General features: G+C 46.2%; 1 protein-coding gene across 1 annotated transcript; it reads right to left on the reverse strand.

Moving 5' to 3' along the window:
- Positions 1–445: 445 nt before the first annotated feature.
- Positions 446–9,774, reverse strand: LOC129818769 (beta-1,3-galactosyl-O-glycosyl-glycoprotein beta-1,6-N-acetylglucosaminyltransferase 4-like). The gene is made up of 3 exons (XM_055874992.1): positions 9,476–9,774; positions 2,904–2,970; positions 446–2,722 (listed from the first exon to the last, which is right to left on the reverse strand). The coding sequence occupies exon 3, from the start codon at positions 2,719–2,721 to the stop codon at positions 1,369–1,371; it is 1,353 nt and encodes a 450-aa protein (XP_055730967.1). The 5' UTR covers position 2,722; positions 2,904–2,970; positions 9,476–9,774; the 3' UTR covers positions 446–1,368.
- Between the last annotated feature and the right edge of the window lie 17,506 nt (positions 9,775–27,280).

Consider the following 27,280-nt stretch of genomic DNA (forward strand, 5'->3'; position numbering starts at 1 on the left):
CCTTAAAATATATATTTGAAATATTTTGGATATCAGAGCAACCTTGAGGGAATCTTATTTGAGTCAGAAAATGACGTTCACATATAAAACATTGCAGAGAGCATATCCAATTGACAACTCTCTTAGAAAATAGTTTTTACTATTGGAACCAAGACTTAAAAAGAACTGAAGTTGGCACAAGATGGAGGGTAAGTTGTAGCATAGCTAACAAAATGACAGTTAACGAAACTATACGCTTAATCCAGTATAAACTAACGTATACAATCATTTTTCAAGTTTCAAAATTCACAAATTCTACAGCACAACGGCAGAATCATGTCTTAAGTGGAAAATAAATAATGACTCAATAATGCATGCTTTCTGGGAATGCTATAGGCTATATAAGTCTGAAAGCCCTTCATGTCTGGACTAATGAACTGATTCATAAAACTCTCACTTTCTCATATAAAAACTGAAATGTCTTTAATGAGTATTCAACCCCTTTGTTATGTCAAGCTTACATAGGTTCAGGAGTAAAAATGTGCTTAACAAGTCACATAATAAGTTGGATGGACTCACTCTGTGTACAATAATAGTGTTTCCCATGATTTATGAATGACTACCTCATCTCTGTACCTCACAAATACAAATATCTGTAACATCCCTCAGTTGAGCAGTGCATTTCAAACACAGATTCAGCCACAAAGACCAGCAAGGTTTCCCAATGCCTCGCAAAGAAGGGTACCTATTGGTAGATGGGTCAAAATAAAAAAGAGCTGACATTGAATATTCATTCGAGCATGATGAAGTTATTAATTACACTTTGGATGGTGTATCAGTACACCCAGTCAGTAAAAAGATGCAGGCGTCCTTACTAACTCAGTTGCCGGAGATGAAGGAAACTGCTCAGGGATTTCACCATGAGGTAAATGGTGACTTTAAAACAGTTACAGAGTTTAATAGCTGTGATAGGAGAAAACTGAAAATAAATGCACAGCGCAGAGGATGAGAGAACGAGAGTACTAGAATTAACAATCAATAGGGAATTGTCAATGTAAATAGTAGGTCTTCAGTTCAACAGCTATTTAGAATCTGTGGAATGTCCGTCCTGGTCTCAGAGCTACGTGTGCCACGTTTTCATTGGTCTGTACATTGAGTCTGGAGCAGGACACTTGTTATTTGGCCATTGGCCCAGTTGTACTGCAAGGACTTCTGATTGGTCAACCCCAGGCTAAGGTGGGGGGTTATCAATGGCATCCTGTTCCTTTGTTCTGCTGAGAAAAGCTGAGGACAGGGGAGACTGAACATCTACCTCCCAGCATAACATCTATGATTTGTCCTTCTCAAATAAATACATTTGTCTCCCCCTGATTTGCTTTGGAGTTTGTATTATTGAAGAATAACATCAACTGCTAACACAGAGGAGGGAATCTTTTGTTGCAACTTCATAGCCTTGACCAAGAGTCTCTGTTTTTCCTGTAATTTATCCTCAAGACATTGGATAAGGACCGGGTCAACTTTGGCGTCCACTTTATTAGCGAACCAGCTGCCGTAGTTCAGTAGCCAGCGCAGCTCCCCCGCCCCATAGACACACACACTGCGGACGTGTTTCCCTGTGCATGATGGGTAAAGAGGTCCCTCCAGGTAGTTCCACTTCACCAGCCTGGTCTTGCTCATCAGGTCTGTGATGTCGGCCTGGGCCCGTGGCACCTCACCTGGCACACCCGGCACCCGTGTCAGCGTGGCCCAGAAGTGTTCGTCTGGGGAGTAGGTGTCGTTTGACCACACCAGGAAGTCCCTGGCCAGCGCAGACGTGTTCATATAAGTGACGAACTCCCACGAGAGCACGAAGTACGCGCTGCCGATGAACATCTGTATGCCGTGCGGCGGAGACCCCTTGGCCTTGTTGGTTTTCACCGGCAGCCGATTGTACTCGAATGACGCGTTCTGCAGCTCGTGGTGGAAGGAGAAACGCTGCTTCTTGTATTCGCTGGGGCGACTTGTCTCCATCATGTTACCCCCCCGGAGCTTCTTCAGGTCAGCCACCAGCTCTATGTTGGAGCGCAGGGGAAAGTCCTGACCGCACAAGTTGATGACATACCTCCACTTGACCTTTGACCCTATAAGGTCAGACAAGCAGTTGAGGTCAGCATTGAGGCGGCTGATGCTGGCGTATGTCACTGCCTCCAGCTTAGAGGCGATGAAGACGTTGGGCAGACAGCGTGCCAGACCCTCCATGGACTCTCTGAACAGTTCTGATGACTTCAGGTCGTAGTGGATACAGTAGATGTTGTTAGGGGTGTAGACGGCCCTGAGGATCTTCTCCACCATGGAGGCAGACTTGTGGACCACCAGTGAGTAGGCCAGGGGGAAGGCCTGCTCCTCCTCAGACACCTGGACAGTCCCATAGCCCCGGGAGCGGAGGTATCGCGGGCAGTTGGAGATCAGGTTGACCAAGCTCTTGTCCTGCTCTTCCACCACCACCTGTTTTCTGATGACCAGCGACTTCCCCAACTCGGCCGGCTCCATTTCATAGATGGCATTGCAGTCAATGTTGTAGCGATGGAGCAGCTCAATGTCATTGTAGCCTGCGGTAGACCCATAGGTTTCAATGGCAATGCTGTATTTAACAGTGAACTTTAGGAAGAGCAGCAGGAAGGCACAGATCACCAGCAGCAATGATAAAGAAGAAATTAAATTCTTCTTCCGCAGTCTGCTTGGAAAGGCAAATCTTATTTTCATTCTGTGGTGATACAAAAGAACAATAATCAGAAAAAAAGAAACAATTCATGCAATCATAAGGATTTAACTGAATCCATTTTTTACAATATGTTTGATAACCGTGCTCAGCTAGTTATTTGCTCTATTGCTTAGACTACTTAAATGTTGGGCTAAATATATAATCCTGTAAAAAAAAAAATCACCTCGCTCAGGAAATGGTGTGGAGGTCTCGTAACGTCCTGAAAAGATGACTTGTTCTAAAACCCGAGCCTGGAGAGTTCAAATGTACAGTAAGGTCAGAAATTATTGGCACATTGATAAAGATGAGAAAAAAAGACTGTATAAACTGTACCCATAATACAAATACTGAGCTATATTGTATGCAAACAAATTGATTTTGTTAACATGTGTAACGGTCCTGACCTGTTTTATGTTGTTTTTTATGTGTTTATGGTCAGGGCATGTGTTTTGGGTGGGCAGTCTATGTTATCTGTTTCTATGTTGGTTTTGGGTTGCCTGGTATGGCTCTTGATTAGAAGCAGGTGGTTTGCATTTTCCTCTAATTAAGAGTCATATTTAGGTAGGGCGTTCTCACTGTTTGTTTGTGGGTGATTGTCTCCTGTGTCGTTGCATGTATTTACCATACAGGACTGTTTGGCTGTTCGTTTTTCGTTTCGATGTCATCTGTTTCCTGTTCGTGAGTTTACGTTTCAGTTATGTAAGTTTATGTTCAGGTTTCGTTCTACGTCGTTTTCTTGTTTTGTATTTGTGAAAGGTTTTTTGTTATTTGTGTTGCCATCAGTTTTTTCCCAAATAAAAAGATGGCTTATTTCCCTCAAGCTGCGTTTTGGTCCGTCAATCCTCCACACGATCGTTACAGAATCACCCACCACGCTAAGACCAAGCGGCAAGGGAAAGCTCGACAGGAAAACAAGGATTTCTGGACTTGGGAGCAGATAATGAATGGAGAAGGTCCCTGGGCTAAGGCAGGAGAGAATCGCCGCTCTCAGGAAGAGAGGGAGGCAGCAAGGAGACGTGGCTGGAAGCCCGAAAAGCCATGGGAGCAGCTGGAGGCACTGGGGAGAGCAGAGGCTACCGGAGAGAGGAACCGGAGCTATGAGGGAACGCGTCTGGCACGGAAGCCCAAAAAGCCCGTAAGTAATTCCCAAAAATTTCTTGGGGGGGGGGCTAGGAGGTAGTGGGCCTAGGGCAGGTAGGAGACCTGCGCCCACTTCTCAGGCTTACCGTGGAGAGCGGGAGTACGGGCAGGCGCCGTGTTACGCAGTAGAGCGCACGGTGTCTCCTGTACGAGTGCATAGCCCAGTGCGGGTTATTCCACCTCCCCGTACTGGTAGGATAGATTGGGTATTGGGTATTGGGTATTGAGCCAGGTGTCATGAGGCCGGCTCAACGCGTCTGGTCTCCAGTGCGTCTCCTCGGGCCGGCATACATGGCACCTGCCTTACGCATGGTTTCCCCGGTTCGCCTACATAGCCCGGTGCGGGTTATTCCACCTCCCCGCACTGGTCGGGCAACCGGGAGTATTCAACCAGGTAAGGTTGGGCAGGCTCAATGCTCAAGAGTGCCAGTACGCCTCCACGGTCCGGTATTTCCGGCGCCACCTCCCCGCCCCAGCCTAGTACCTACAGTGTCTACACTACGCACTAGGCTACCAGTGCGTATCCTGAGCCCTGTTCCTCCTCCACGCACTCTCCCTGTAGTGCGTGTATCTAGCCCGGTGCCTCCAGTTCCGGCACCACGCACTAAGCCACCTGTGCGTCTCCAGAGCCCTGAACACACTGTATCTTCTCCCCCTACTAATCCTGATGTGCTTGTCCTCAGCCCGGTGTCACCAGTGCCGGTACCTCGCATCAGGTATAGAGTGGGCTTTGAGAATGCAGTGTGCCCTGTCCCTGCTCCCCGCACTAGTAGGAAGGTGCTTATCCTTAGCCCGGTGCCTCCAGTTCCGGCACCACGCACCAGGTCTACAGTGCGCCGTATCCGGCCAGAGCCATCCGTCTCCCCAGCGCCATCTGAGCCATCCGTCTCCCCAGCGCCATCTGAGCCATCCGTCTCCCCAGCGCCATCTGAGCCATCCGTCTCCCCAGCGCCGTCTGAGCCATCCGTCTGCCAGGAGCCTGCAAAGCCGCCCGTCTGCCATGAGCCTGCAAAGCCGCCCGTCTGCCATGAGCCTACAGAGCCATCCGCCAGACAGGAGCCGCTAGAGCCGTCAGCCAGACAGGAGCCGCTAGAGCCGTCAGCCAGACAGGATCTGCCAGAGCCGCCAACCAGACAGGATCTGCCAGAGCCGCCAACCAGACAGGATCTGCCAGAGCCGCCAACCAGACAGGATCTGCCAGAGCCGCCAGCGAGCCATGAGCAGCCAGAGCCGTCAGAGAGCCATGAGCAGCCAGAGCCGTCAGAGAGCCATGAGCAGCCAGAGCCGTCAGAGAGCCATGAGCAGCCAGAGCCGTCAGAGAGCCATGAGCGTCGAGAGCCGTCAGCCTGCCATGAGCGTCGAGAGCCGTCAGCCTGCCATGAGCGTCGAGAGCCGTCAGCCTGCCATGAGCGTCGAGAGCCGTCAGCCTGCCATGAGCGTCGAGAGCCGTCAGCCTGCCATGAGCGTCGAGAGCCGTCAGCCTGCATAGACCTGCCAGAGTCCCTCAGCCAGGATCTGCCAGAGTATATCAGCCGGGACCTGCCCCTTGTCCCGGTGCTGCCCCTTGTCCCGGTGCTGCCCCTTGTCCCGGTGCTGCCCCTTGTCCCGGTGCTGCCCCTTGTCCCGGTGCTGCCCCTTGTCCCGGTGCTGCCCCTTGTTCCGGTGCTGCCCCTTGTTCCGGTGCTGCCCCTTGTCCCGGTGCTGCCCCTTATCCCGGTGCTGGTCTTTATCCCGGTGCTGCCCCTTATCCTGGTGCTGCCCCTTGTCCCGGTGCTGCCCCTTGTCCCGGTGCTGCCCCTTGTCCCGGTGCTGCCCCTTGTCCCGGTGCTGCCCTTTCTCCTGGTGCTGGCCGTTTATTTAGGGGATGTGAGTTTTAGGGTGGTCATTGGGAGGGGAAGACAGAAGCAGGGAGTGACTATGGTGGTGTGGGGACAGCGTCCTGAGCCGGAGCCACCACCGTGGTCAACTGCCCACCCAGACCCTCCCCTGGACTTTGTGCTGGTGCGCCCGGCGTTCGCACCTTGAGGGGGGGGTTCTGTAACGGTCCTGACCTGTTTTATGTTGTTTTTTATGTGTTTATGGTCAGGGCATGTGTTTTGGGTGGGCAGTCTATGTTATCTGTTTCTATGTTGGTTTTGGGTTGCCTGGTATGGCTCTTGATTAGAGGCAGGTGGTTTGCATTTTCCTCTAATTAAGAGTCATATTTAGGTAGGGCGTTCTCACTGTTTGTTTGTGGGTGATTGTCTCCTGTGTCGTTGCATGTATTTACCATACAGGACTGTTTGGCTGTTCGTTTTTCGTTTCGATGTCGTCTGTTTCCTGTTCGTGAGTTTACGTTTCAGTTATGTAAGTTTATGTTCAGGTTTCGTTCTACGTCGTTTTCTTGTTTTGTATTTGTGAAAGGTTTTTTGTTATTCGTGTTGCCATCAGTTTTTTCCCAAATAAAAGGATGGCTTATTTCCCTCAAGCTGCGTTTTGGTCTGAAGATCCTTCTCTCCTCACCTCGTCCGAGGATGAGGAGAGCGACAGCCTTTACAACATGTAATACAAAAAAATCTCAAAGAGATAGCGGTAACGATTATTGGCATCCCTGTTTTCAATACTCCAGCCCCCTCCTCTTTTTTTTATTTTTTTTATTTCACCTTTATTTAACCAGGTAGGCAAGTTGAGAACAAATTCTCATTTACAATTGCGACCTGGCCAAGATAAAGCAAAGCAGTTCGACACATAACAACACAGAGTTACACATGGAGTAAAACAAACATACAGTCAAATATTTTTCTAATACAGTAGAAAAACAAGTCTGTATACAATGTGAGCAAATGAGGTGAGATAAGGGAGGTAAAGGCAAAAAAAGGCCATGGTGGCGAAGTAAATACAATATAGCAAGTAAAACACTGGAATGGTAGATTTGCAGTGGAAGAATGTGCAAAGTAGAAATAGAAATTATGGGGTGCAAAGGAGCAAAATAAATAAATACAGTAGGGGAAGAGGTAGTTGTTTGGGCTAAATTATAGATGGGCTATGTAGAGGTGCAGTAGTCTGTGAGCTGCTCTGACAGCTGGTGCTTAAAGCTAGTGAGGGAGATAAGTGTTTCCAGTTTCAGAGATTTTTGTAGTTCGTTCCAGTCATTGGCAACAGGAAGGAGAGGCGGCCAAAGGAGGAATTGGTTTTGGAGGTGACCAGAGAGATATACCTGCTGGAGCGCGTGCTACAGGTGGGTGCTGCTATGGTGACCTGCAAGCTGAGATAAGGGGGGACTTTACCTAGCAGGGTCTTGTAGATGACCTGGAGCCAGTGGGTTTGGCGTCTTTAAAGAGTAACAACACTGAGACTTTTTCTAAAACGTTTTATGAGATTGGATGGCACATTGAAAGAGATCTTCCCAGCAAACAGGGACATCCTAAGGACAATGTTCCCATTAGGTCCCTTTAAGGGTTTCGGCAAGACATTATCCCACTGGTATTCTGAGAACATTCTAGGAACAATAAAACATAACGTTAAACTCGGGACCATAAGAGGACGTTTAGTACAGGTCCTGGTTTGGTCGCAGTATGACGTTACAATAAGATATTTGATGTGCTTTAGGGAATGTTCAGAAAAGATTCCTATTATTTGGTTCTGAAAGGAAGTTATCCATGGGACATTCAATGACCACAAGGGATACCTCATACCTACTGAAAAGCATTGATATAATTGACTTATTCCAGCAATTTGAGTTTGGGTTTTCAGAATAGTGGCCTAATGTTGGTGGGGCATATCATTCTGATGTAATATTACTCCTGAATCACTAGAATACACTATATATACACAAGTATATTGGCCACCCTTCAAATAACTGGATTTGGCTATTTCAGCCACACCCATTGCCTACAGGTGCATAAAATCGAGCACACAGCCATGCAATCTCCATAGACAAACGTTGGCAGAAGAATGGTCTTACTGAAGAGCTTAGTGACTTTCAACGTGGCACCATCATAGGATGCCACCTTTCCAACAAGTCAGTTCATAATATTTCTGCCCTGCTAGAGCTGACCCGGTCTACTGTAAGTGCTGTTATTGTGAAGTGGAAACGTCTAGGAGCAACAACGGCTCAGCCGTGAAGTGGTAGGCCACACAAGCTCACAGAACGGGATCGCCTAGTGCTGAAGCACGTCTGTCCTCGGTTGCAACACTCACTAACAAGTTCCAAATTGCCTCTGGAAGCAACTTCAGCACAATAACTGTATGTTGGGAGTTTCATTAAATGGGTTTCCAAGGCTGATCAGCCGCACACAAGCCTGAGATCACCATGTGCAATGCCAAGCGTCGGCTGGAGTGGTGTAAAGTTCGCCACCATTGGATTCTGGAGCAGTGGAAATGCGTTCTCTGGAATGAGGAACTGTAAAGTTTGGTGGAGAAGGAATAATGGTCTGGGGATGTTTTTCATGGTCCGGGCTAGGCCCCTTAGTTCCAGTGAAGGGAATGCTACAGCATACAATGATATTCTAGACATTCTGTGCTTCCAACTTTGTGGAAACCGTTTGGGAGGGCCGTTTCCTGTTTCAGAATGACAATGCCCCAGTGCACAAAGCGAGGTCCATACAGAAATGGTTTGTCGAGATCGGTGTGGAAGAACTTGACTGGCCGGCACAGAGACCTGACCTCAACCCCACCGAAAACCTTTGGGATGAATTGGAACACCACTAAGCCAGGCCTAATCGCCCAATATCAGTGCCCGATCTCACCAATCCTCTTGTGGATGAATGGATGCAAGTCCCCGCAGCAATGTTCCAACATCTAGTGGAAAGCCTACTCAGATGAGTGGCAGCAAAGGGGGGACCAACTCCATATTCAGTGGTGTAAATTACTTAAGTAAAAATACTTTAAAGTACTTCTTAAGTAGGTTTTTTTACTCCATACATTTTCCCTGACACCCAAAAGTACTCGTTACATTTTGAAGGCTTAGCAGGACAGGAAAAGGGTCAAGGGATCTGGCAGACTCACTAAACACACATGCTTCGTTAGTACATTATGTCTGAGTGTTGGTGTGCCCCTTGCTTTCCGTAAATAAAAAAAATATATTTAACAAATGGCGCCATCTTGTTTGATTAATATGAGGAATTTAAAATTATTTGTACTTTCACTTTTGATACTTACGTATATTTGAGCAATTCCATTTTACTGTGGATTTTTAAGTATATTTCAAAACAAGTACTTTTAGAATTTCTCTCACGTAGTATTTTACTAGGTTACTTTCACTTTTACTTGAGTCATTTTCTATTAATAAGGTATCTTTACGCAAGTATGACGATTGGATACTTTTTCCATCACTGTCCATATTAACGCCCATTCCTTGATGATAAATACCGTTTATTGAATTGAGTTTAATTGAGAAGTAACATGTGAAGACAACAGTGTTCAGTTGACTGTGACTTCCTGGCAATGACTCGAATTTTCAGAAATAAAAGATGTCTAATGTTGAATGTTCTGTTCTGAAAAAGAATGATCACTCAATGTGCTCTACATTTCAAGCTCTGATTAAAAATAAAAATAAACGATAGTCATATCATTGTGAATTACAAGATTCCACGTTTTTTCTTCTTACTTTTCTCTTTGCATACCGGTATAACTTACATATTTGCCTCCGTACTTTAGCATGTTGCTTCTACAATCCCATTCTGATTTGTAAACTTTTCGTCAATCTCTCGAAAGTGTTATTCCACAGTAAAATTGTTGTTCGCTGCATGGTAAACTCCTTTGATATTCCACCAGTGTGTTGTTAATTGCAGAGCTCCGTATGTCTTCGGTTAAGTCCCATCATGTTAAAATGATCCGCTATACTATGCTTGGACTCTGACAGCGCGCACGGGGTGACTTTTCCTATGCACTGCAGCAATGAAGAGATAGAGAAGTACCAAACGAGTTGAGCCCCAGTGAAGTTAGATCCCCTCCCTCTCGCTAAGATTGCGTCCCCTTTTGAGGAAGACTAAATATTTTATTAATCAAATGTTTGTTTTGTGTGTGTTCAAAAATACTCATGTTTAAATACCTATCACATCACACAATTAGTAATGACATTTATTGGAAACTCCATGCACAGTAAAACCTGCGTGACAGAAAGATCAACTTCCCCTTAGAACCAGCTTCTCTGGTTTTAAATGGCCTGTGGCATCAATATGAGTCAGAAACATGAATTATAGTGTCAAAATGTACTACAAAAGTGGATATATAATAATTTTTGTCACGAAGTCAGTCTTGTCCAAAACAGAGTTTTGTAAGTGAGTACATCACAATTTACTGGAGGATTGGGCATGGGTTACTAATATGTCCACTTTTGCAAATGATGCACAATTTCCCAGAAACAACACTTTGTGGTCCGCCGCCAACTGCTATGTGGACAATGTTGTCAAGTCTGCATATGGGTGCAATGCACGCACATTTGGCTCAGCAAATAGGAGTGGAAAATAAAGTTGGTGTAAACTTGCAATGCATTTCAACAATATTGCCAGATGGCCAGGAATGTATTACATCTGATGTGTTTACTTCTGTGACTGGTGTTTGTGAGTACGTTAGCTAATTAGATAGCTGGTAATAGCTAGCTAGTAACTACTTTTGGTTATAGATTTTTTTTTGGAGCATGCTAGTGAGCCAGGCTAGCAATGAAATCACAGATGAAAGTGGAATGATACTGTAGCTAGCTAAATACATCAAACTAACACGTAATGTGATGTAGCATGTCAGATGAAGATGTGCGGGCCTACCGAGTGGCGCAGCGGTCTAAGGCACTGCGGCTTGAGGTGTCTCTACAGACCCAAGTTCGATCCCAGGCTGTGTCACAGCCGGCCGTGCCTGGGAGACCCATGAAGAGGCCTACAATTAGCCTAGGAGAGGGTTTGGCCGGCTGTGATTTCCTTGTCTCATCGCCTTCTAGCGACTCCTTGTGGCGGGCCGGGCACTTGCAAGCTGACTTCGATAGCCACCTGGGCGGTGTTTCCTCTGACACATTGGTGCAGCTGGCTTCCGGGTTAAGCGAGCAGTGAATCAAAAAGCTGTGCGGCTTGGTAGGGTTGTGTTTCGGAGGACGCATGGCTCTCGACCTTCGTCTCTCCCAAGTTCATAGATAAGTTGCAGCGATGGGATAAGACTGTATCTACAAATTGGGGAGAAAATGGGGTAAAAGTAAAAGATGAAGATGCACATAGCTCACGTTGTCTAGCTACCTTGCTAACTGTAGCCTATTTACATTTAGGGTCAATACAGGGCAGGCATTGGATACGAGCTTGCCAACTAATCATAGGATGTAGCAAGCTTCCTTTCAACAATGTTTCATCTTGAACTGGCTAGATAGCCAACTAATTTTAACTCAGACAAAGATATGGATAGCTAACACGGATTTGCAAGTTAGGTGGCTGACTACCCACTGGGCACAGACATCCACTCAACGTCTATTCCATGTTTGTGGATGTTCTATAACCATCCAGCCAGGGCGGGTTGTGCAGGCTCTTAGCTCGATACCTCCAGTGCGCCTCCACGGCCCAGTGTATCCGGTGCTTTGGCCAAGGAAGAGGCCTCCTGCATGTCTCCCCAGCCTGGTGAGTCCTGTGCCTGTGCTAAGAACTAACCCTCCTGCATGTCTCCCCAGCCTGGTGAGTCCTGTGCCTGCTCCCAGAGCCAGGCCTCCTGTGTGTCTCTCCACTCCAGTGGTGATCCATGGCACGAAGCCTCCAGTGGTGATCCATGGCAAGAAGCCTCCAGTGATGCTCCATGGCAGGAAGCCTCCAGTGGTGATCCATTGCAGGAAGCCTCCAGTGGTGATCCATGGCAAGAAGCCTCCAGTGGTGATCCATGGCGCGAAGCCTCCAGTGATGATCCATGGCACGATGATCCATGGTACTGTCACGCCCTGACCGTAGAGAGCTTTTTATGTCTCTATTTTGGTTTGGTCAGGGTGTGATTTGGGTGGGCATTCTATGTTCATTTTCTATGTTTTGTATTTCTTTGTTGTTTGGCCGGGTATGTTTCTCAATCAGAGGCAGCTGTCTATCGATGTCTCTGATTGAGAACCATGCTTAGGTAGCTTTTTCCCACATGGTTTTTGTGGGTAGTTGTTTTCTGTTTTTGTGTCTGTGTAGCAGTGTGATGTTGTTCCCCTAGATTACGCACCAAATTGCACACAAGGACCAATTCAAATAGGCCAGGTCAAGAGGGGATGTTAATAATCTGGTAATAATAATAATAATTCAGTGTATTTTTTTATTTAATTACAGCTGCATAGCTAATGTTTTTATTTGGTGTACAAACACTTTTTCATACCAATATTGTACATACAAGTGATTGTAAAAGTTTTGTATATTTTGGTTTGGCCCATCGCGGGTTATCTGTATCCCCATACCACTTTATCGTTCTCTTTTGCCTGACCCTCGGCTAGCAAGGTATGTTGTCCTTGGCTCCGAAACTGTTTAATATGGAACCGTCATAAGGTTATACAATGTACTGTTTTGCAACCATACGTTTGGTATAGTGTGGACAGTGTAGGAATTTATGTTAACAAGTTTCACAGAGCTCACTGACTGGGGTATCTGTTGTAACTTCTAAGAACTTGTGACAGTGGTTGAGTGAGTGTACATGTGCTCGCGCAGGTGCCGGAGAGCTGTGACTGCACCAAGGGTAACGTGTGTGTTGTCTCTTCGTGTGCAGGTATGTCTTTTATTTTGTCAGAATTATGTTCTGTATAGTTTTACTTGTATATGCTGTTGTGCAGCGAGTGTGCACGCAGCACCTGTTAATTCCTTTTGGCGCTCTTTTGCCTGACCCTCGGCTAGCAAGGTGCCGGAGAGCTGTGACTGCACCAAGGGTAACGTGTGTGTTGTCTCTTCGTGTGCAGGGCAAATAAAAAGATTTCAACGAGCAGACCATCAGTTGTGGCAGCGTCTTCATTAAGAATTACACAACGCAGAACGAACCACGCTACATCTGCACCAGACAGAACTGTTTCGTGTTGTTCTATTTTTGGTTATTTTGTCTCAGTGTTCAGTTTTAATAAAGAAAGCATGAACACTTACCACGCTGCGCTTTGGTCCACTCCCTCTTCTTCAGACGGCCGTGACAACGACCTCAGACTGGGCCTAAGATTTACGTTCGAACAGGACAATGACTCCAAGCATACAGCCAAAACAACACTGGAATGGCTTCAGAACAAGAATGTGAAGGACCTTGAGTGGCTCAGCCAAAGCCCAGACTTGGATCCCATTGAAAATCTGTGGAAAGACGAAGATTGTTGTTCACCACTGCTCCCCATCAAATTTACTAGAGCTGGAGGAAAATCTGCAAGGGACAATCTGAGAAAATCCCCAAATGCTGATACAGACATACCCAAGACAACTCAAAGCTGTAATCGCCACCGAACCTGCTTCTACAATGTATTGACTCAGGGGTGTGAATACTTATGTAAATTAGTTATTTCTGTATTTAATTTTCAATAAATTAGCAAACATTTCTAAAAGCATGTTTTGTCTTCGTCAGTATGGGGTATTGTGTGTAGATGGATGAGATTTTTATTTCTTTATTCAGGCTGTAACAACAAAAAGTGGAATAAGTCAAGGGTATAAATACTTTCTGAAGGCACTGTAACTATTGCTGTACCCAACTTCTGCTGTACACACATTTTCTATGTCCATACTGTCTATACACATCAGTATATACATTTTTATATATTGCTCATTCAGATATTTCTTAATTTCTTTATTTTTTGGGGGGAGGGCAGGGGGTTTGTGTGTGTATTGTTAGGTATTACTGCACTGGTTGAGCTAGAGCTAGAAACATAAGCATTTCCTTGTGTGCGTGACCAACAATACGATTTGATTTAAAGACGGCACTTCAACAAGCCTATTTCACACCATAGCCTGCTGAATAAGATAACTTTCATTTCATTTTGATTTATGCACCAACTAAAATGTGGCACTGCTTGATGTTTCAGCATTGTCTCAATGAAGAGTTTGGTGTTCACCTAGCCACATGCACGTGCTCTTACAAGCCTGCTAGAGTTAGCAGCAGGCGGACGAGCAATATCCACCATCGTAGTACGGAAGAAGCCTGAGCTGGAATGAGAAGCTAACTGAAGCTGACTAGTTTTCGAAATCCCTGAGTAGATCTAGCTTTAATAGAAGTATACCCCACAGAGCTTACCCATGATGTTCCACAACGATTGTAGTCAATAAGTCATCGTTTTTGTCAAAGTATGGTATATTGGGGCTTGAAGTGGGAAATCCAAAGTGGGGACTTTTTCTGTGTTTCAGTTTTATTTTGAATGTTACCAACCACCAGCATGGCATTGTTTACTAAAACTCCCTGGAGTCCATGTCCACGCCCTGCTGAAATCAAATTAGCATCATAAAACAAGTCCACGTAAATAATCTGTTAGTTTAAACTAGTGTGCGACATTTGCGGTGAAAGGTAACAGAGCTAGAGTGGTATTTGTCAGACCATGAGACATCCTGAAAATCGGTCTTCTCACATAATCGTCTGTAGCGTCCGAACGATTTGGCCTGCAAACGGTTTGGCCGATCACTGCAAAGATGAGAGACTCACGAACACGATGATGTTCTCCGTTTTACTCTACGATCCACACAAGCATCTTGGCACTCATCTGAAGTCGGTACAGCCGATCTGCCAACTTCTGTGGCATCCGAACTGTTTGGGCGACACACTAAGTTCTACACAAACATTGTTCAGCTCTAGGACATCCACAGGCCTCACAAGACTTTATTTTTTTATACTTCAAGGGGTCTTAAAATTCCAAATAAGATAGCTAAATTATTAGTAGAACCAACTGGCTTAGACAGGGCTTAGACTGTTAAAGGACAAAAATAAGGGGTTAAATACAACAACAACAACAAAAAACTGATCTTTCTTATATCTCTCATCAACTCAAATCAATCAAAAAAGAAACGTCCTCTCACTGTCAACTGCATTTATTTTCAACAAACTTAACATGTGTAAATATTTGTATGAACATAAGATTCAACAACTGAGACATAAACTGAACAAGTTCATCGACACGTGACTAACAGAAATGGAATAATGTGTGTCCCTGAACAAAGGGGGGGGGGGGGTCAAAGTAAAAAGTAACAGTCAGTATCTGGTGTGGCCACCAGCTGCATTAAGTACTGCAGTGCATCTCCTCCTCGTGGACTGCACCAGATTTGCCAGTTCTTGCTGTGAGATGTTACCCCACTCTTCCACCAAGGCACCTGCAAGTTCCCGGACATTTCAGGGGGGGAATGGCCTTAGCCCTCACCCTCTGATCCAACAGGTCCCAGACGTGCTCAATGGGATTGAGATCCGGGCTCTTCGCTGGCCATGGCAGACCACTGACATTCCGGTCTTGCAGGAACGTCAGTGCACAGAATGAGCAGTATGGCTGGTGGCATTGTCATGCTGGAGGGTCATGTCAGGATGAGCCTGCTGGAAGGGTACCACATGAGAGAGGAGGATATCTTCCCTGTAACGCTCAGCGTTGCGATTTCCTGCAATGACAACAAGCTCAGTCCAATGATGCTGTGACGCACCGCCCCAGACCATGACGGATCCTCCACCTCCAAATCGATCCCGCTCCAGAGTACAGGCCTCGGTATAACGCTCATTCCTTTGACGATAAACGCGAATCCGACCATCACCCCTGGTGAGACAAAACCGCGACTCGTCAGTGAAGAGCACTTTTTGCCAGTCCTGTCTCGTCCAGCGATGGTGGGTTTGTGCCCATAGGCAACGTTGTTGCAGGTGATGTCTGGTGAGGACTTGCCTTACAACAAGCCCTCAGTCCAGCCTCTCTCAGCCTATTGCGGACAGTCTGAGCACTGATGGAGGGATTGTGCGTTCCTGGTGTAACTCGGGCAGTTGTTGTTGCCACCCTGTACCTGTCCCACAGGTTTGTTCGGATGTCCCGATCCTGTGCAGGGGTTGTTACACGTGGTCTGCCACTGCGAGGACAATCAGCTGTCCGTCCTGTCTCCCACGTCTCACAGTACGGACATTGCAAGTTATTACCCTGTTCACGCAGATGAGCAGGGACCCTGAGCATCTTTCTTTTGGTGTTTTTCAGAGTCAGTAGAAAGGCCTCTTTAGTGTTCTACGTTTTCATAACTGTGACCTTAATTGCCTACCATCTGTAAGCTGTTAGTGTCTTAACGACCATTCCACAGGTGCATGTTCATTAATTGTTTATGGATCATTGAACAAGCATGGGAAACAGTGTTTAAACCCTTTACAATGAAGATCTGAAGTTCTTTGTATTTTTAAGAATTATCTTTGAAAGACAGGGTCCTGAAAAAGGGGCATTTCTTTTTTTGCTGAGTTTATATACTTCAGAACAAACTTCCTTTAGATTTTTTTTTGGGGGGGGGGGTCTATATTTTGTTCCATGTAGTGAATCTGTTATTCAATATGTTTGTATGGGCTAATAACAGTAAGTCCAAATATTTTTGAGATACGTCAAGTGGTCAAAAGCAAATAGAAAAATGATCCTTAGTATGACCTTTAAACAATTCTATATAGCCTAGTAGAACTCCCCTTCCCCGGCTTAGACAAGGCTTATGGGTTAATCAGAAACACTTGCAAAGTTCTTCCTCTTCGTGAGTCACGACTGAGCTGAGTCAAATAGCTTTTTGAGGTGCAAAATGATTTTGCAACTCCACTTTTTTACCAGAAAATGTACATCATTTGTCAATTTTCACTTATTTTTTAGCTAGTCTGTAATCAAAAAAATGTGATGATTTTATAAATGGTAGGCCTATATTTGCATGATATGTTACAACCTTGCTCAAGATTGTAACAAACAATGAGGAAACACACACTGAGTATAGGAATAACAAAACTAATTTATTCCATAAGTAAAGTAAACACTCACAACAATAATCAGATAAGGCATGAAGGTCAGTAAATTAGGTATCAACTGCCAAAACCACAACAAAACAACCAAAAGTATGCATGGTGAGAGGAATCTCTTGCTGAATGAGGAAACAGTGGCTTTATGCCACAGCTGTGCTTTCACAGGTCAGCATCAGCAATGAGAACCTCCCAGCTCCGCCCACCTCTCCTACTCCGCCCACCAATCCCCTGCAGGAAGTAAGCACAGCAAAACCCAGTAGACAAAAGCAGGGAGGGGCCGTCACAGATATGAATGCATTTTGCAACCCTGCTCTCCTCGTCGCCCCAAGATGACTTGTTTTGACCATTAATTCTTGCTTCACTACAAGCTTGCTTCATCATGAGAAAATTCATGTAGCCTATCATTTCACTTCCCCTGTGAGAACCCTGAGCACTGGTTGACTTGGCTACTGTAAATACTACAGTATTATCTGGGGGGAAAAGACTGTAGTGAATACTAGAAGCTAGGACCTGTCTGTTCAGAGCCCTGTCCTATTGTACCTACCTACAGGTTATAGACAATTGTAATATTTCACCAGTAGGTTTCCTCAAGCAGAGCCTTCACTTCTATGTCAAAGATAATTAAACAAAAACACTATAGTAAATACTAGAGAAATGTCTGCAAAAGCACAACAGTAAATATTACAGTATACTGTACTACACTGCCCTACAAAGGAAAAATGCAGTAACTACACTTTTGGCCAAAATTGAGTTAAGATTGAAATCTGTCTTTGTAGTATCTGTTTTATCTTGTGACAACGTGTTAAATTATGTTCCGTTTCAGAGAAAGTGGAGTGTGAAATTTGCAGCAACTACAAAATCCAAGTAAAGAACCAAGGCAAACAGCAAGTGAAGTTACTGCAGTATGGCTTTGTTCCACTGTGTTTTGACTGCAGTTACAAAGTCAAAGAGCAGTAACTATGCAAACAGTAAAACTGAGAAAATGGCTTCAAAGTTTATTTCCTGTCTACCCTTACAAAAAAAGATTGCAGTTTTGAAACTGCAGTAAAGGTGCAGTAACTGCAGTCGACTGTGGTATTTTGGATGCAGTGATTGCAGAGTAACTGCAGTGTATTGCAATTATACTGCACTCTAACTGCATTTACACTGCAAAATGACTGCAGTAAAAAACAACATGTTCTTTTGGACGCAGTATTTGCAGCATACGGTAGTTATACTGCACTCTAACTGCAGTTATACTGCACTGTACTGCAGTTATACTGCACTCTGCCTGTAATATTTTTTCGTAAGGGTAGCTAAATATGTTTTAGGTGGATATGTTGCGTGTGTCCGACTCCAAACCCCCACAACTGAATAGAGAAGAGCATAAATCATGAGCACACTGCTTACAAACGGCTGAGAGCTCTCCATGCAGATATGGCCCATGTCACCCAACTAAATCCAGCAAAGTGGACTCTCTTATCAACACAAACTCCCACCAAAGCACACAATCATTAGAAATAATTGCTCAACAAACCACAACACAACAACTGCATTCAAGAAGAGTAAAAGCACAGTTAACTAAAGAGTAGCCAACACATTAACATTGCAATAATATAACATTTTGTGACACAGCAAAAACCAATGAATACATTTTTTAAAAACGCACTCTTTATTTAAAATGAACTGCGCGGCATCAGCTTATTAAAACATTGGTCTTACCTCGTGCTGCAGGGCCAGGCGCGCTGGCAGTCATAAAACACCAAAAAGTGGCCTTGGGTGCCAGGGGGGCGCTGGTGAAGGCCCTCATCAGGGCATGTAAGTCCAATGTGTCCAGAATTTCACAGTGAACGTGCACAAGGGTCGGGTGTGTCAGCCTTTCTGGCCATCCTGCTGCACATCCACGTCTTCAGGCGGTGAAGGGTAGAGAACGTCCTCTCCGAGGACATGACAGAGACTGGCAGACAGAGGCACGGTTTGATTAGGGTTTCTAATTCTCTGAAGGGACCTCTCGTTTGTAGGTGAAGTTGGGCCAGAGTTGAAGCATCCTCTCGGACAGTGCTGCATGGGGTGTTTTTTGTGAAATCGCCCAACATGTGGAGTTGGAACTGGAGCAGCAGTCAGCCTAGCTGCATTTAGGAGGGGAAGGGTGTCAAGGGACTGTGCATCCAGTTGACTTCTGCTTCCTTTTGTTGCGTCAATTATGGTTCTCTCTCATCTTGCTGATAGCCCTAGCCCTTACTGGTCGAATCTTCTCTCCCCGTCTGATTGCACCAGATCCACTGTCAAGGGACTGTGCACTATTTGGGGTGCTACTTAGTGCAGCACTTCTCTTTTTGGGACTTCATGTTCCCTAAACTTCTGCTTTTCTGCTCTTCATTGATCAACTTTTTATCCACTGCTTTAATGCATGTGAAGCAAAGCACTCGGTCATCTTCCTGAACATAATGCAGCCACTGCTTTTTCGCAAAACCAACATGGCTTAAAAGCAGGGAGAAGTTTTCAGTTCAAATTGCCTCCCTGGGAAGGACAAGTCATCCGGCTGGAATGACTGATCGGCTACCTTAGCCCTGGCGGCAGGAATATTCTAAGTGGGTGCAGTAGACCTAGCATGCTCCTCCGCCAGGGGCCGGGCTAACGCGGAGCTGTTGCAGCCAATGGAGTTCGCATCTTGCTCCTTGGAGGCTCTGGTTTCTGCGCCAGTCACGTCTGTAGGGCACAGACACGGGGTAACTGGTGGTGAACTGCTGCAGGCCTAGGGTTTTCATCCATTGGGGCTGCTGGGACCTGTGCTGAACATCCTCTTATGGGCCTGAGGTTAACGTCGTTTTTTAATATCTTAGAACATTCTCAGAATGTCAGTGGGATTACATCTTGCCAAAACCCTTAAATGGAACCTAATGGGACTGTCACCTAATGTCCTTAGAACGACCCCTGTTTGCTGGGAAACCTGCAACCCCCAAAAAATGATGTTATTTTTTTCTGTTGATTGGAAAACTTTGATCATCCCAGCCGGGTCGTTCTAGGGACATTGTGGCAAGATGTTGTCCCACTGACATTCTGAGAATGTTCTAAGATATTAAAACACGACGTTAACCTCAGGCCCATAAGAGGATGTTCAGCACAGGTCCCGGTTTGGTCGCAGTATATTGTTATAATAAGGTATTTTGATGTCCTTTTAGGGAACATTCCGAAAATGTTCGTATTAGGTTCTGATAGGATGTTATTTATGGGACGTTCAATGACCACAAGGGAACGTTTCATGATGGTCAAGAGGACGATGATCAAGAGGGCGCCATGTCACCCCCTGATCTGTTTCACCTGTCCCTGTGATTGTCTCCACCCCCTCCAGGTGTCGCTTATTTTCCCCAGTGTATTTATCCCTGTGTTTCCTGTCTCTCTGTGCCAGTTCGTCTTGTATGTTTAGTCAAGCCAACCAGTGTGTTTTTCTCCGTATTCCTTTTCGATTCTCTTTTGCTAGTCTTCCCGCTTTTGACCACTGCCTGATTCTGGACTACTTTCCCGCCTGCCTGATCATCCTGCCTGCCCTTCGGTACCTATTGGACTCTGACCTGGTTTTGACCTTTTGCCTGTACACGACCATTCTCTTGCCTACCCCTTTTTGGATTAATAAACATTGTAAGACTCCAACCATCAACCTCCTGTGTCTGCATCTGGGTCTCGCCTTGTGCCTTGCCAGCTCTGTGACAATAACTGATTTCACCTGTGTTCCTACACTTTGCACTTCAAAGTAAATATCAGCTCTCTGAAAAATACAATCAAGAACAACTATTATATTTATCATAGTGATTCAGGAGTAACATTAAATCAGAATAATGTTCCCCACCAACATTAGACAACTATACTGAAAACCCTCACATTGCTGAAATAAGTCAATTAAATCAATAATGAGAGAATAGTCGGAATAACTGATAACGACAATAACTCAGCTAAGTGCAGAGATGTTTTATAGGTTATGAATGTGTAGGGGAGTCTGCAAATGCTACAGACTTTGTGGCGCAGCAGGAAGATCATCGAACTCCAAATCCAGAGTTTGGGACTTAAATTGCCAGGTGAGGTCATATTGAAAAGTCAGTAGAAAGTGATCATGTCAAATGTAATATTGTCATTGATAATATATTTGTACACTATTTTAGCTGGACTGCGTACCACTTACAGTAAAACCATCATACAATTTCATTACTTTACTTATAATGGTTTGGGACACCTGGCACCATCATTTGAAATCCTTAAGACTGGTAAAAAATACCTGAAAACATCTTACAAATGTCCTAACATGGTCCCTAATTACGTTACCGAGGACATTATTAGGACGTTCTTTGGACAACCGACCTTGGGACCGGCACACAACGTCCTAATGACTAGTTAAATTAAAGTCCTGAGAACGTCTTAAAAAGGTCCTCACATCTTCCTGACATGGTCCTCAGTGACGTCCTGGTAACTTACAGGGATCTAAACAAAAGTCCCCCAGAGAACATTCTCTTTGGACCATTACATGACGTCCTGAAGACTAGTAAACTGAAAGTCCAGAGAACGGCCTAGAACGGTCCTGACATTGTTCTCAGTGACATCCTGGTCACTTGCAGGGAACTAAACAAAAGTCCCCCAGAGAACATTCTCTTTGGACCATTACATGACGTCCTGAAGACTAGTAAACTGAAAGTCCAGAGAACGGCCTAGAACGGTCCTGACATTGTTCTCAGTGACATCCTGGTCACTTGCAGGGAACTATACTAAGGTCCCCCAAAGAATATTCCCTTGAGACCATCATGAAACGTCCCCTTGTGGTCATTGAATGTCCAATGTTATCGTCCTATCAGAACGTTCCCTAATGGATTTCAAAATAACCTATTACCACTGGTGTAAAGTACATAAGTAAAAATACTTTAAAGTACTACTTAAGTAAAAAGATTTGGGTATCTATACTTTACTTGACTATTTATATATTTTTCCAACTTTTACTTCCCTACATTCCTAAAGAAAATAATGTACTTTTTACTCCATACATTTTCCCTGACACCCAAAATAACTTTTTGACAGGAAAATGGTCCAGTTCCCACACCTATGAAGAGAACATCCCTGGTCATCCCTAATGCCTTTGATCTGGAGGACTCACTAAACAGAGAACATCCGGTTTGGAGCGAGCGGTCGCATTTGCATTCGCTCCGCAGGTAGTATAACTTTTCATTACATTTCATTATAGTACAACGGTTTGATTTGTCTAACCTTAGCAATTTCTTCTTAGCTAGCTACATAGCCGTCTGTGTAGCAAAGATAATTGCGTAATTATCGTATTTCGTCGCCTATCGTAGTCCACACTGCTATCTGCCCAGCAGCTAGCCAGCTAGCAAACGTCCACCGTCTACCGAATAGTAGTATAACTTTTCATTACATTTCATTATAGTACAACGGTTTGATTTTCATTTTCATTACAGTACATTATAGTACAACGGTTTGATTTGTTTGATCTTAGCTAGCTACATAGCCGTCTTTGTATCAAACATAATTGTGTAGTTATTGAGGTTCGCTAGCCAGCTATTTTCGTCCTAACGTAACGCAACGTAGCCAACACTGCTAGCTAGCCAGCTAGCCACCGAATAGCAGCATTGTAGAAACGAGTGCATTACAACGGAACGACTTGATTAGTGTAGTGTTAGCTGGCTACACAGTTGTCTTTGCTATCTTTGATTTGTTTGATCTTAGCTAGCTACTTAGCTGGCTACATAGCCGTCTTTGTATCAAAGATAATTGTGTAGTTATCGAGGTTCGCTGAGGTTCGCTAGCCAGGTATTCTCGTCCTAACGTAACGTAACGTAACGTAGTCAACCCTGCTAGCTAGCCAGCTAGCCACCGATTAGCAGCACTGTAGAAACGATTACATTACAACGGAACGACTTGATTTGTGTAGTGTTAGCTAGCTACATAGTTTTCTTTGCTATCTTTGTATCTAAGATAATTGTGTAGCTTTGAGTAATTATCGGTTAGCTAGCCAGCTATTTTCGCCTGCCGCGCTGCCGTCCTCCTACCTAGCCAACACTGCTAGCTAACACTGCTAGCTAGCCAACTTCTACCGAATAGCAGCACTGTAGAAACTTACATTACAACGGAACGACTTGATTAGCGTAGTGTTAGCTAGTTGTCTTTGCTGTCCTTGTATCCATGATAATTGTGTAGTTTAGAGAAATTTAGAGAAATTGTCGAGGTTACCTAGCCAGCTTCACTTTCAACAACGCAGCCACTGCTAGCCAGGCTACTTCACCAGCCAGCAGTACTATATCATTTTAGTCAATAAGATCTTTTAATTATTTATATTTTTGCAACGTAAGCTTAACTTTCTGAACATTCGAGACGTGTAGTCCACTTGTCATTCTAATCTCCTTTGCATTAGCGTAGCCTCTTCTGTAGCCTGTCAACTATGTGTCTGTCTATCCCTGTTCTCTCCTCTCTGCACAGACCATACAAACGCTTCACACCGCGTGGCCGCGCCCACCCTAACCTGGTAGTCCCAGCCCGCACGACCCACGTGGAGTTCCAGGTCTCCGGTAGCCTCTGGAACTGCCGATCTGCGGCCAACAAGGCAGAGCTCATCTCAGCCTATGCGTCCCTCCAGTCCCTCGACTTCTTGGCACTGACGGAAACATGGCTCACCACAGATAACACTGCTACTCCTACTGCTCTCTCTTCGTCTGCCCACCTGTTCTCGCACACCCCGAGAGCTTCTGGTCAGCGGGGTGGTGGCACCGGGATCCTCATCTCTCCCAAGTGGTCATTCTCTCTTTCTCCCCTTACCCATCTGTCTATCGCCTCCTTTGAATTCCATGCTGTCACAGTTACCAGCCCTTTCAAGCTTAACATCCTTATCATTTATCGCCCTCCAGGTTCCCTTGGAGAGTTCATCAATGAGCTTGATGCCTTGATAAGCTCCTTTCCTGAGGACGGCTCACCTCTCACAGTTCTGGGTGACTTTAACCTCCCCATGTCTACCTTTGACTCATTCCTCTCTGCCTCCTTCTTTCCACTCCTCTCCTCTTTTGACCTCACCCTCTCACCTTCCCCCCCTACTCACAAGGCAGGCAATACGCTTGACCTCATCTTTACTAGATGCTGTTCTTCCACTAACCTCATTGCAACTCCCCTCCAAGTCTCCGACCACTACCTTGTATCCTTTTCCCTCTCGCTCTCATCCAACACTTCCCACACTGCCCCTACTCGGATGGTATCGCGCCGTCCCAACCTTCGCTCTCTCTCCCCCGCTACTCTCTCCTCTTCCATCCTATCATCTCTTCCCTCTGCCCAAACCTTCTCCAACCTATCTCCTGATTCTGCCTCCTCAACCCTCCTCTCCTCCCTTTCTGCATCCTTTGACTCTCTATGTCCCCTATCCTCCAGGCCGGCTCGGTCCTCCCCTCCCGCTCCGTGGCTCGACGACTCATTGCGAGCTCACAGAACAGGGCTCCGGGCAGCCGAGCGGAAATGGAGGAAAACTCGCCTCCCTGCGGACCTGGCATCCTTTCACTCCCTCCTCTCTACATTTTCCTCTTCTGTCTCTGCTGCTAAAGCCACTTTCTACCACTCTAAATTCCAAGCATCTGCCTCTAACCCTAGGAAGCTCTTTGCCACCTTCTCCTCCCTCCTGAATCCCCCCCCCCCCCCTCCTCCCTCTCTGCAGACGACTTCGTCAACCATTTCGAAAAGAAGGTCGACGACATCCGATCCTCGTTTGCTAAGTCAAACGACACCGCTGGTTCTGCTCACACTGCCCTACCCTGTGCTCTGACCTCTTTCTCCCCTCTCTCTCCAGATGAAATCTCGCGTCTTGTGACGGCCGGCCGCCCAACAACCTGCCCGCTTGACCCTATCCCCTCCTCTCTTCTCCAGACCATTTCCGGAGACCTTCTCCCTTACCTCACCTCGCTCATCAACTCATCCTTGACCGCTGGCTACGTCCCTTCCGTCTTCAAGAGAGCGAGAGTTGCACCCCTTCTGAAAAAACCTACACTCGATCCCTCCGATGTCAACAACTACAGACCAGTATCCCTTCTTTCTTTTCTCTCCAAAACTCTTGAACGTGCCGTCCTTGGCCAGCTCTCCTGCTATCTCTCTCAGAATGACCTTCTTGATCCAAATCAGTCAGGTTTCAAGACTAGTCACTCAACTGAGACTGCTCTTCTCTGTATCACGGAGGCGCTCCGCACTGCTAAAGCTAACTCTCTCTCCTCTGCTCTCACCCTTCTAGACCTATCGGCTGCCTTCGATACTGTGAACCATCAGATCCTCCTCTCCACCCTCTCCGAGTTGGGCATCTCCGGCGCGGCCCACGCTTGGATTGCGTCCTACCTGACAGGTCGCTCCTACCAGGTGGCGTGGCGAGAATCTGTCTCCTCACCACGCGCTCTCACCACTGGTGTCCCCCAGGGCTCTGTACTAGGCCCTCTCCTATTCTCGCTATACACCAAGTCACTTGGCTCTGTCATAACCTCACATGGTCTCTCCTATCATTGTTATGCAGACGACACACAATTAATCTTCTCCTTTCCCCCTTCTGATGACCAGGTGGCGAATCGCATCTCTGCATGTCTGGCAGACATATCAGTGTGGATGACGGATCACCACCTTAAGCTGAACCTCGGCAAGACGGAGCTGCTCTTCCTCCCGGGGAAGGACTGCCCGTTCCATGATCTCGCCATCACGGTTGACAACTCCATTGTGTCCTCCTCCCAGAGCGCTAAGAACCTTGGCGTGATCCTGGACAACACCCTGTCGTTCTCAACTAACATCAAGGCGGTGGCCCGTTCCTGTAGGTTCATGCTCTACAACATCCGCAGAGTACGACCCTGCCTCACACAGGAAGCGGCGCAGGTCCTAATCCAGGCACTTGTCATCTCCCGTCTGGATTACTGCAACTCGCTGTTGGCTGGGCTCCCTGCCTGTGCCATTAAACCCCTACAACTCATCCAGAACGCCGCAGCCCGTCTGGTGTTCAACCTTCCCAAGTTCTCTCACGTCACCCCGCTCCTCCGCTCTCTCCACTGGCTTCCAGTTGAAGCTCGCATCCGCTACAAGACCATGGTGCTTGCCTACGGAGCTGTGAGGGGAACGGCACCTCAGTACCTTCAGGCTCTGATCAGGCCCTACACCCAAACAAGGGCACTGCGTTCATCCACCTCTGGCCTGCTCGCCTCCCTACCACTGAGGAAGTACAGTTCCCGCTCAGCCCAGTCAAAACTGTTCGCTGCTCTGGCACCCCAATGGTGGAACAAACTCCCTCACGACGCCAGGACAGCGGAGTCAATCACCACCTTCCGGAGACACCTGAAACCCCACCTCTTCAAGGAATACCTAGGATAGGATAAAGCAATCCTTCTGCCCCCCCCCCCCCCCCTTAAAAGATTTAGATGCACTATTGTAAAGTGGCTGTTCCACTGGATGTCATAAGGTGAATGCACCAATTTGTAAGTCGCTCTGGATAAGAGCGTCTGCTAAATGACTTAAATGTAAATGTAAACGTAACATCCCTGGTCATCCCTACTGCCTTTGATCTGGCGGACTCACTAAACAGAGAACATCCCTGGTCATCCCTACTGCCTCTGATCTGGCGGACTCACTAAAGAGAGAACATCCCTGGTCATCCCTACAGCCTCTGATCTGGAGGACTCACTAAACAGAGAACATGCCTGGTCATCCCTACTGCCTTTGATCTGGCGGACTCACTAAAGAGAGAACATCCCTGGTCATCCCTACTGCCTTTGATCTGGCGGACTCACTAAAGAGAGAACATCCCTGGTCATCCCTACTGCCTCTGATCTGGAGGACTCACTAAAGAGAGAACATCCCTGGTCATCCCTACTGCCTTTGATCTGGAGGACTCACTAAAGAGAGAACATCCCTGGTCATCCCTACTGCCTTTGATCTGGAGGACTCACTAAAGAGAGAACATCCCTGGTCATCCCTACTGCCTTTGATCTGGAGGACTCACTAAAGAGAGAACATCCCTGGTCATCCCTACTGCCTCTGATCTGGTGGACTCACTAAAGAGAGAACATCCCTGGTCATCCCTACAGCCTCTGATCTGGAGGACTCACTAAACAGAGAACATCCCTGGTCATCCCTACTGCCTTTGATCTGGAGGACTCACTAAAGAGAGAACATCCCTGGTCATCCCTACTGCCTTTGATCTGGAGGACTCACTAAAGAGAGAACATCCCTGGTCATCCCTACTGCCTCTGATCTGGTGGACTCACTAAAGAGAGAACATCCCTGGTCATCCCTACTGCCTCTGATCTGGAGGACTCACTAAACAGAGAACATCCCTGGTCATCCCTACTGCCTCTGATCTGGTGGACTCACTAAAGAGAGAACATCCCTGGTCATCCCTACTGCCTCTGATCTGGCGGACTCACTAAACAGAGAACATCCCTGGTCATCCCTACTGCCTTTGATCTGGTGGACTCACTAAAGAGAGAACATCCCTGGTCCTCCCTACTGCCTTTGATCTGGTGGACTCACTAAAGAGAGAACATCCCTGGTCATCCCTACAGCCTCTGATCTGGAGGA

This window comes from Salvelinus fontinalis, chromosome 21 (genome assembly GCF_029448725.1).
Source record: "Salvelinus fontinalis isolate EN_2023a chromosome 21, ASM2944872v1, whole genome shotgun sequence".
Taxonomy (NCBI): Eukaryota; Metazoa; Chordata; class Actinopteri; order Salmoniformes; family Salmonidae; genus Salvelinus; species Salvelinus fontinalis.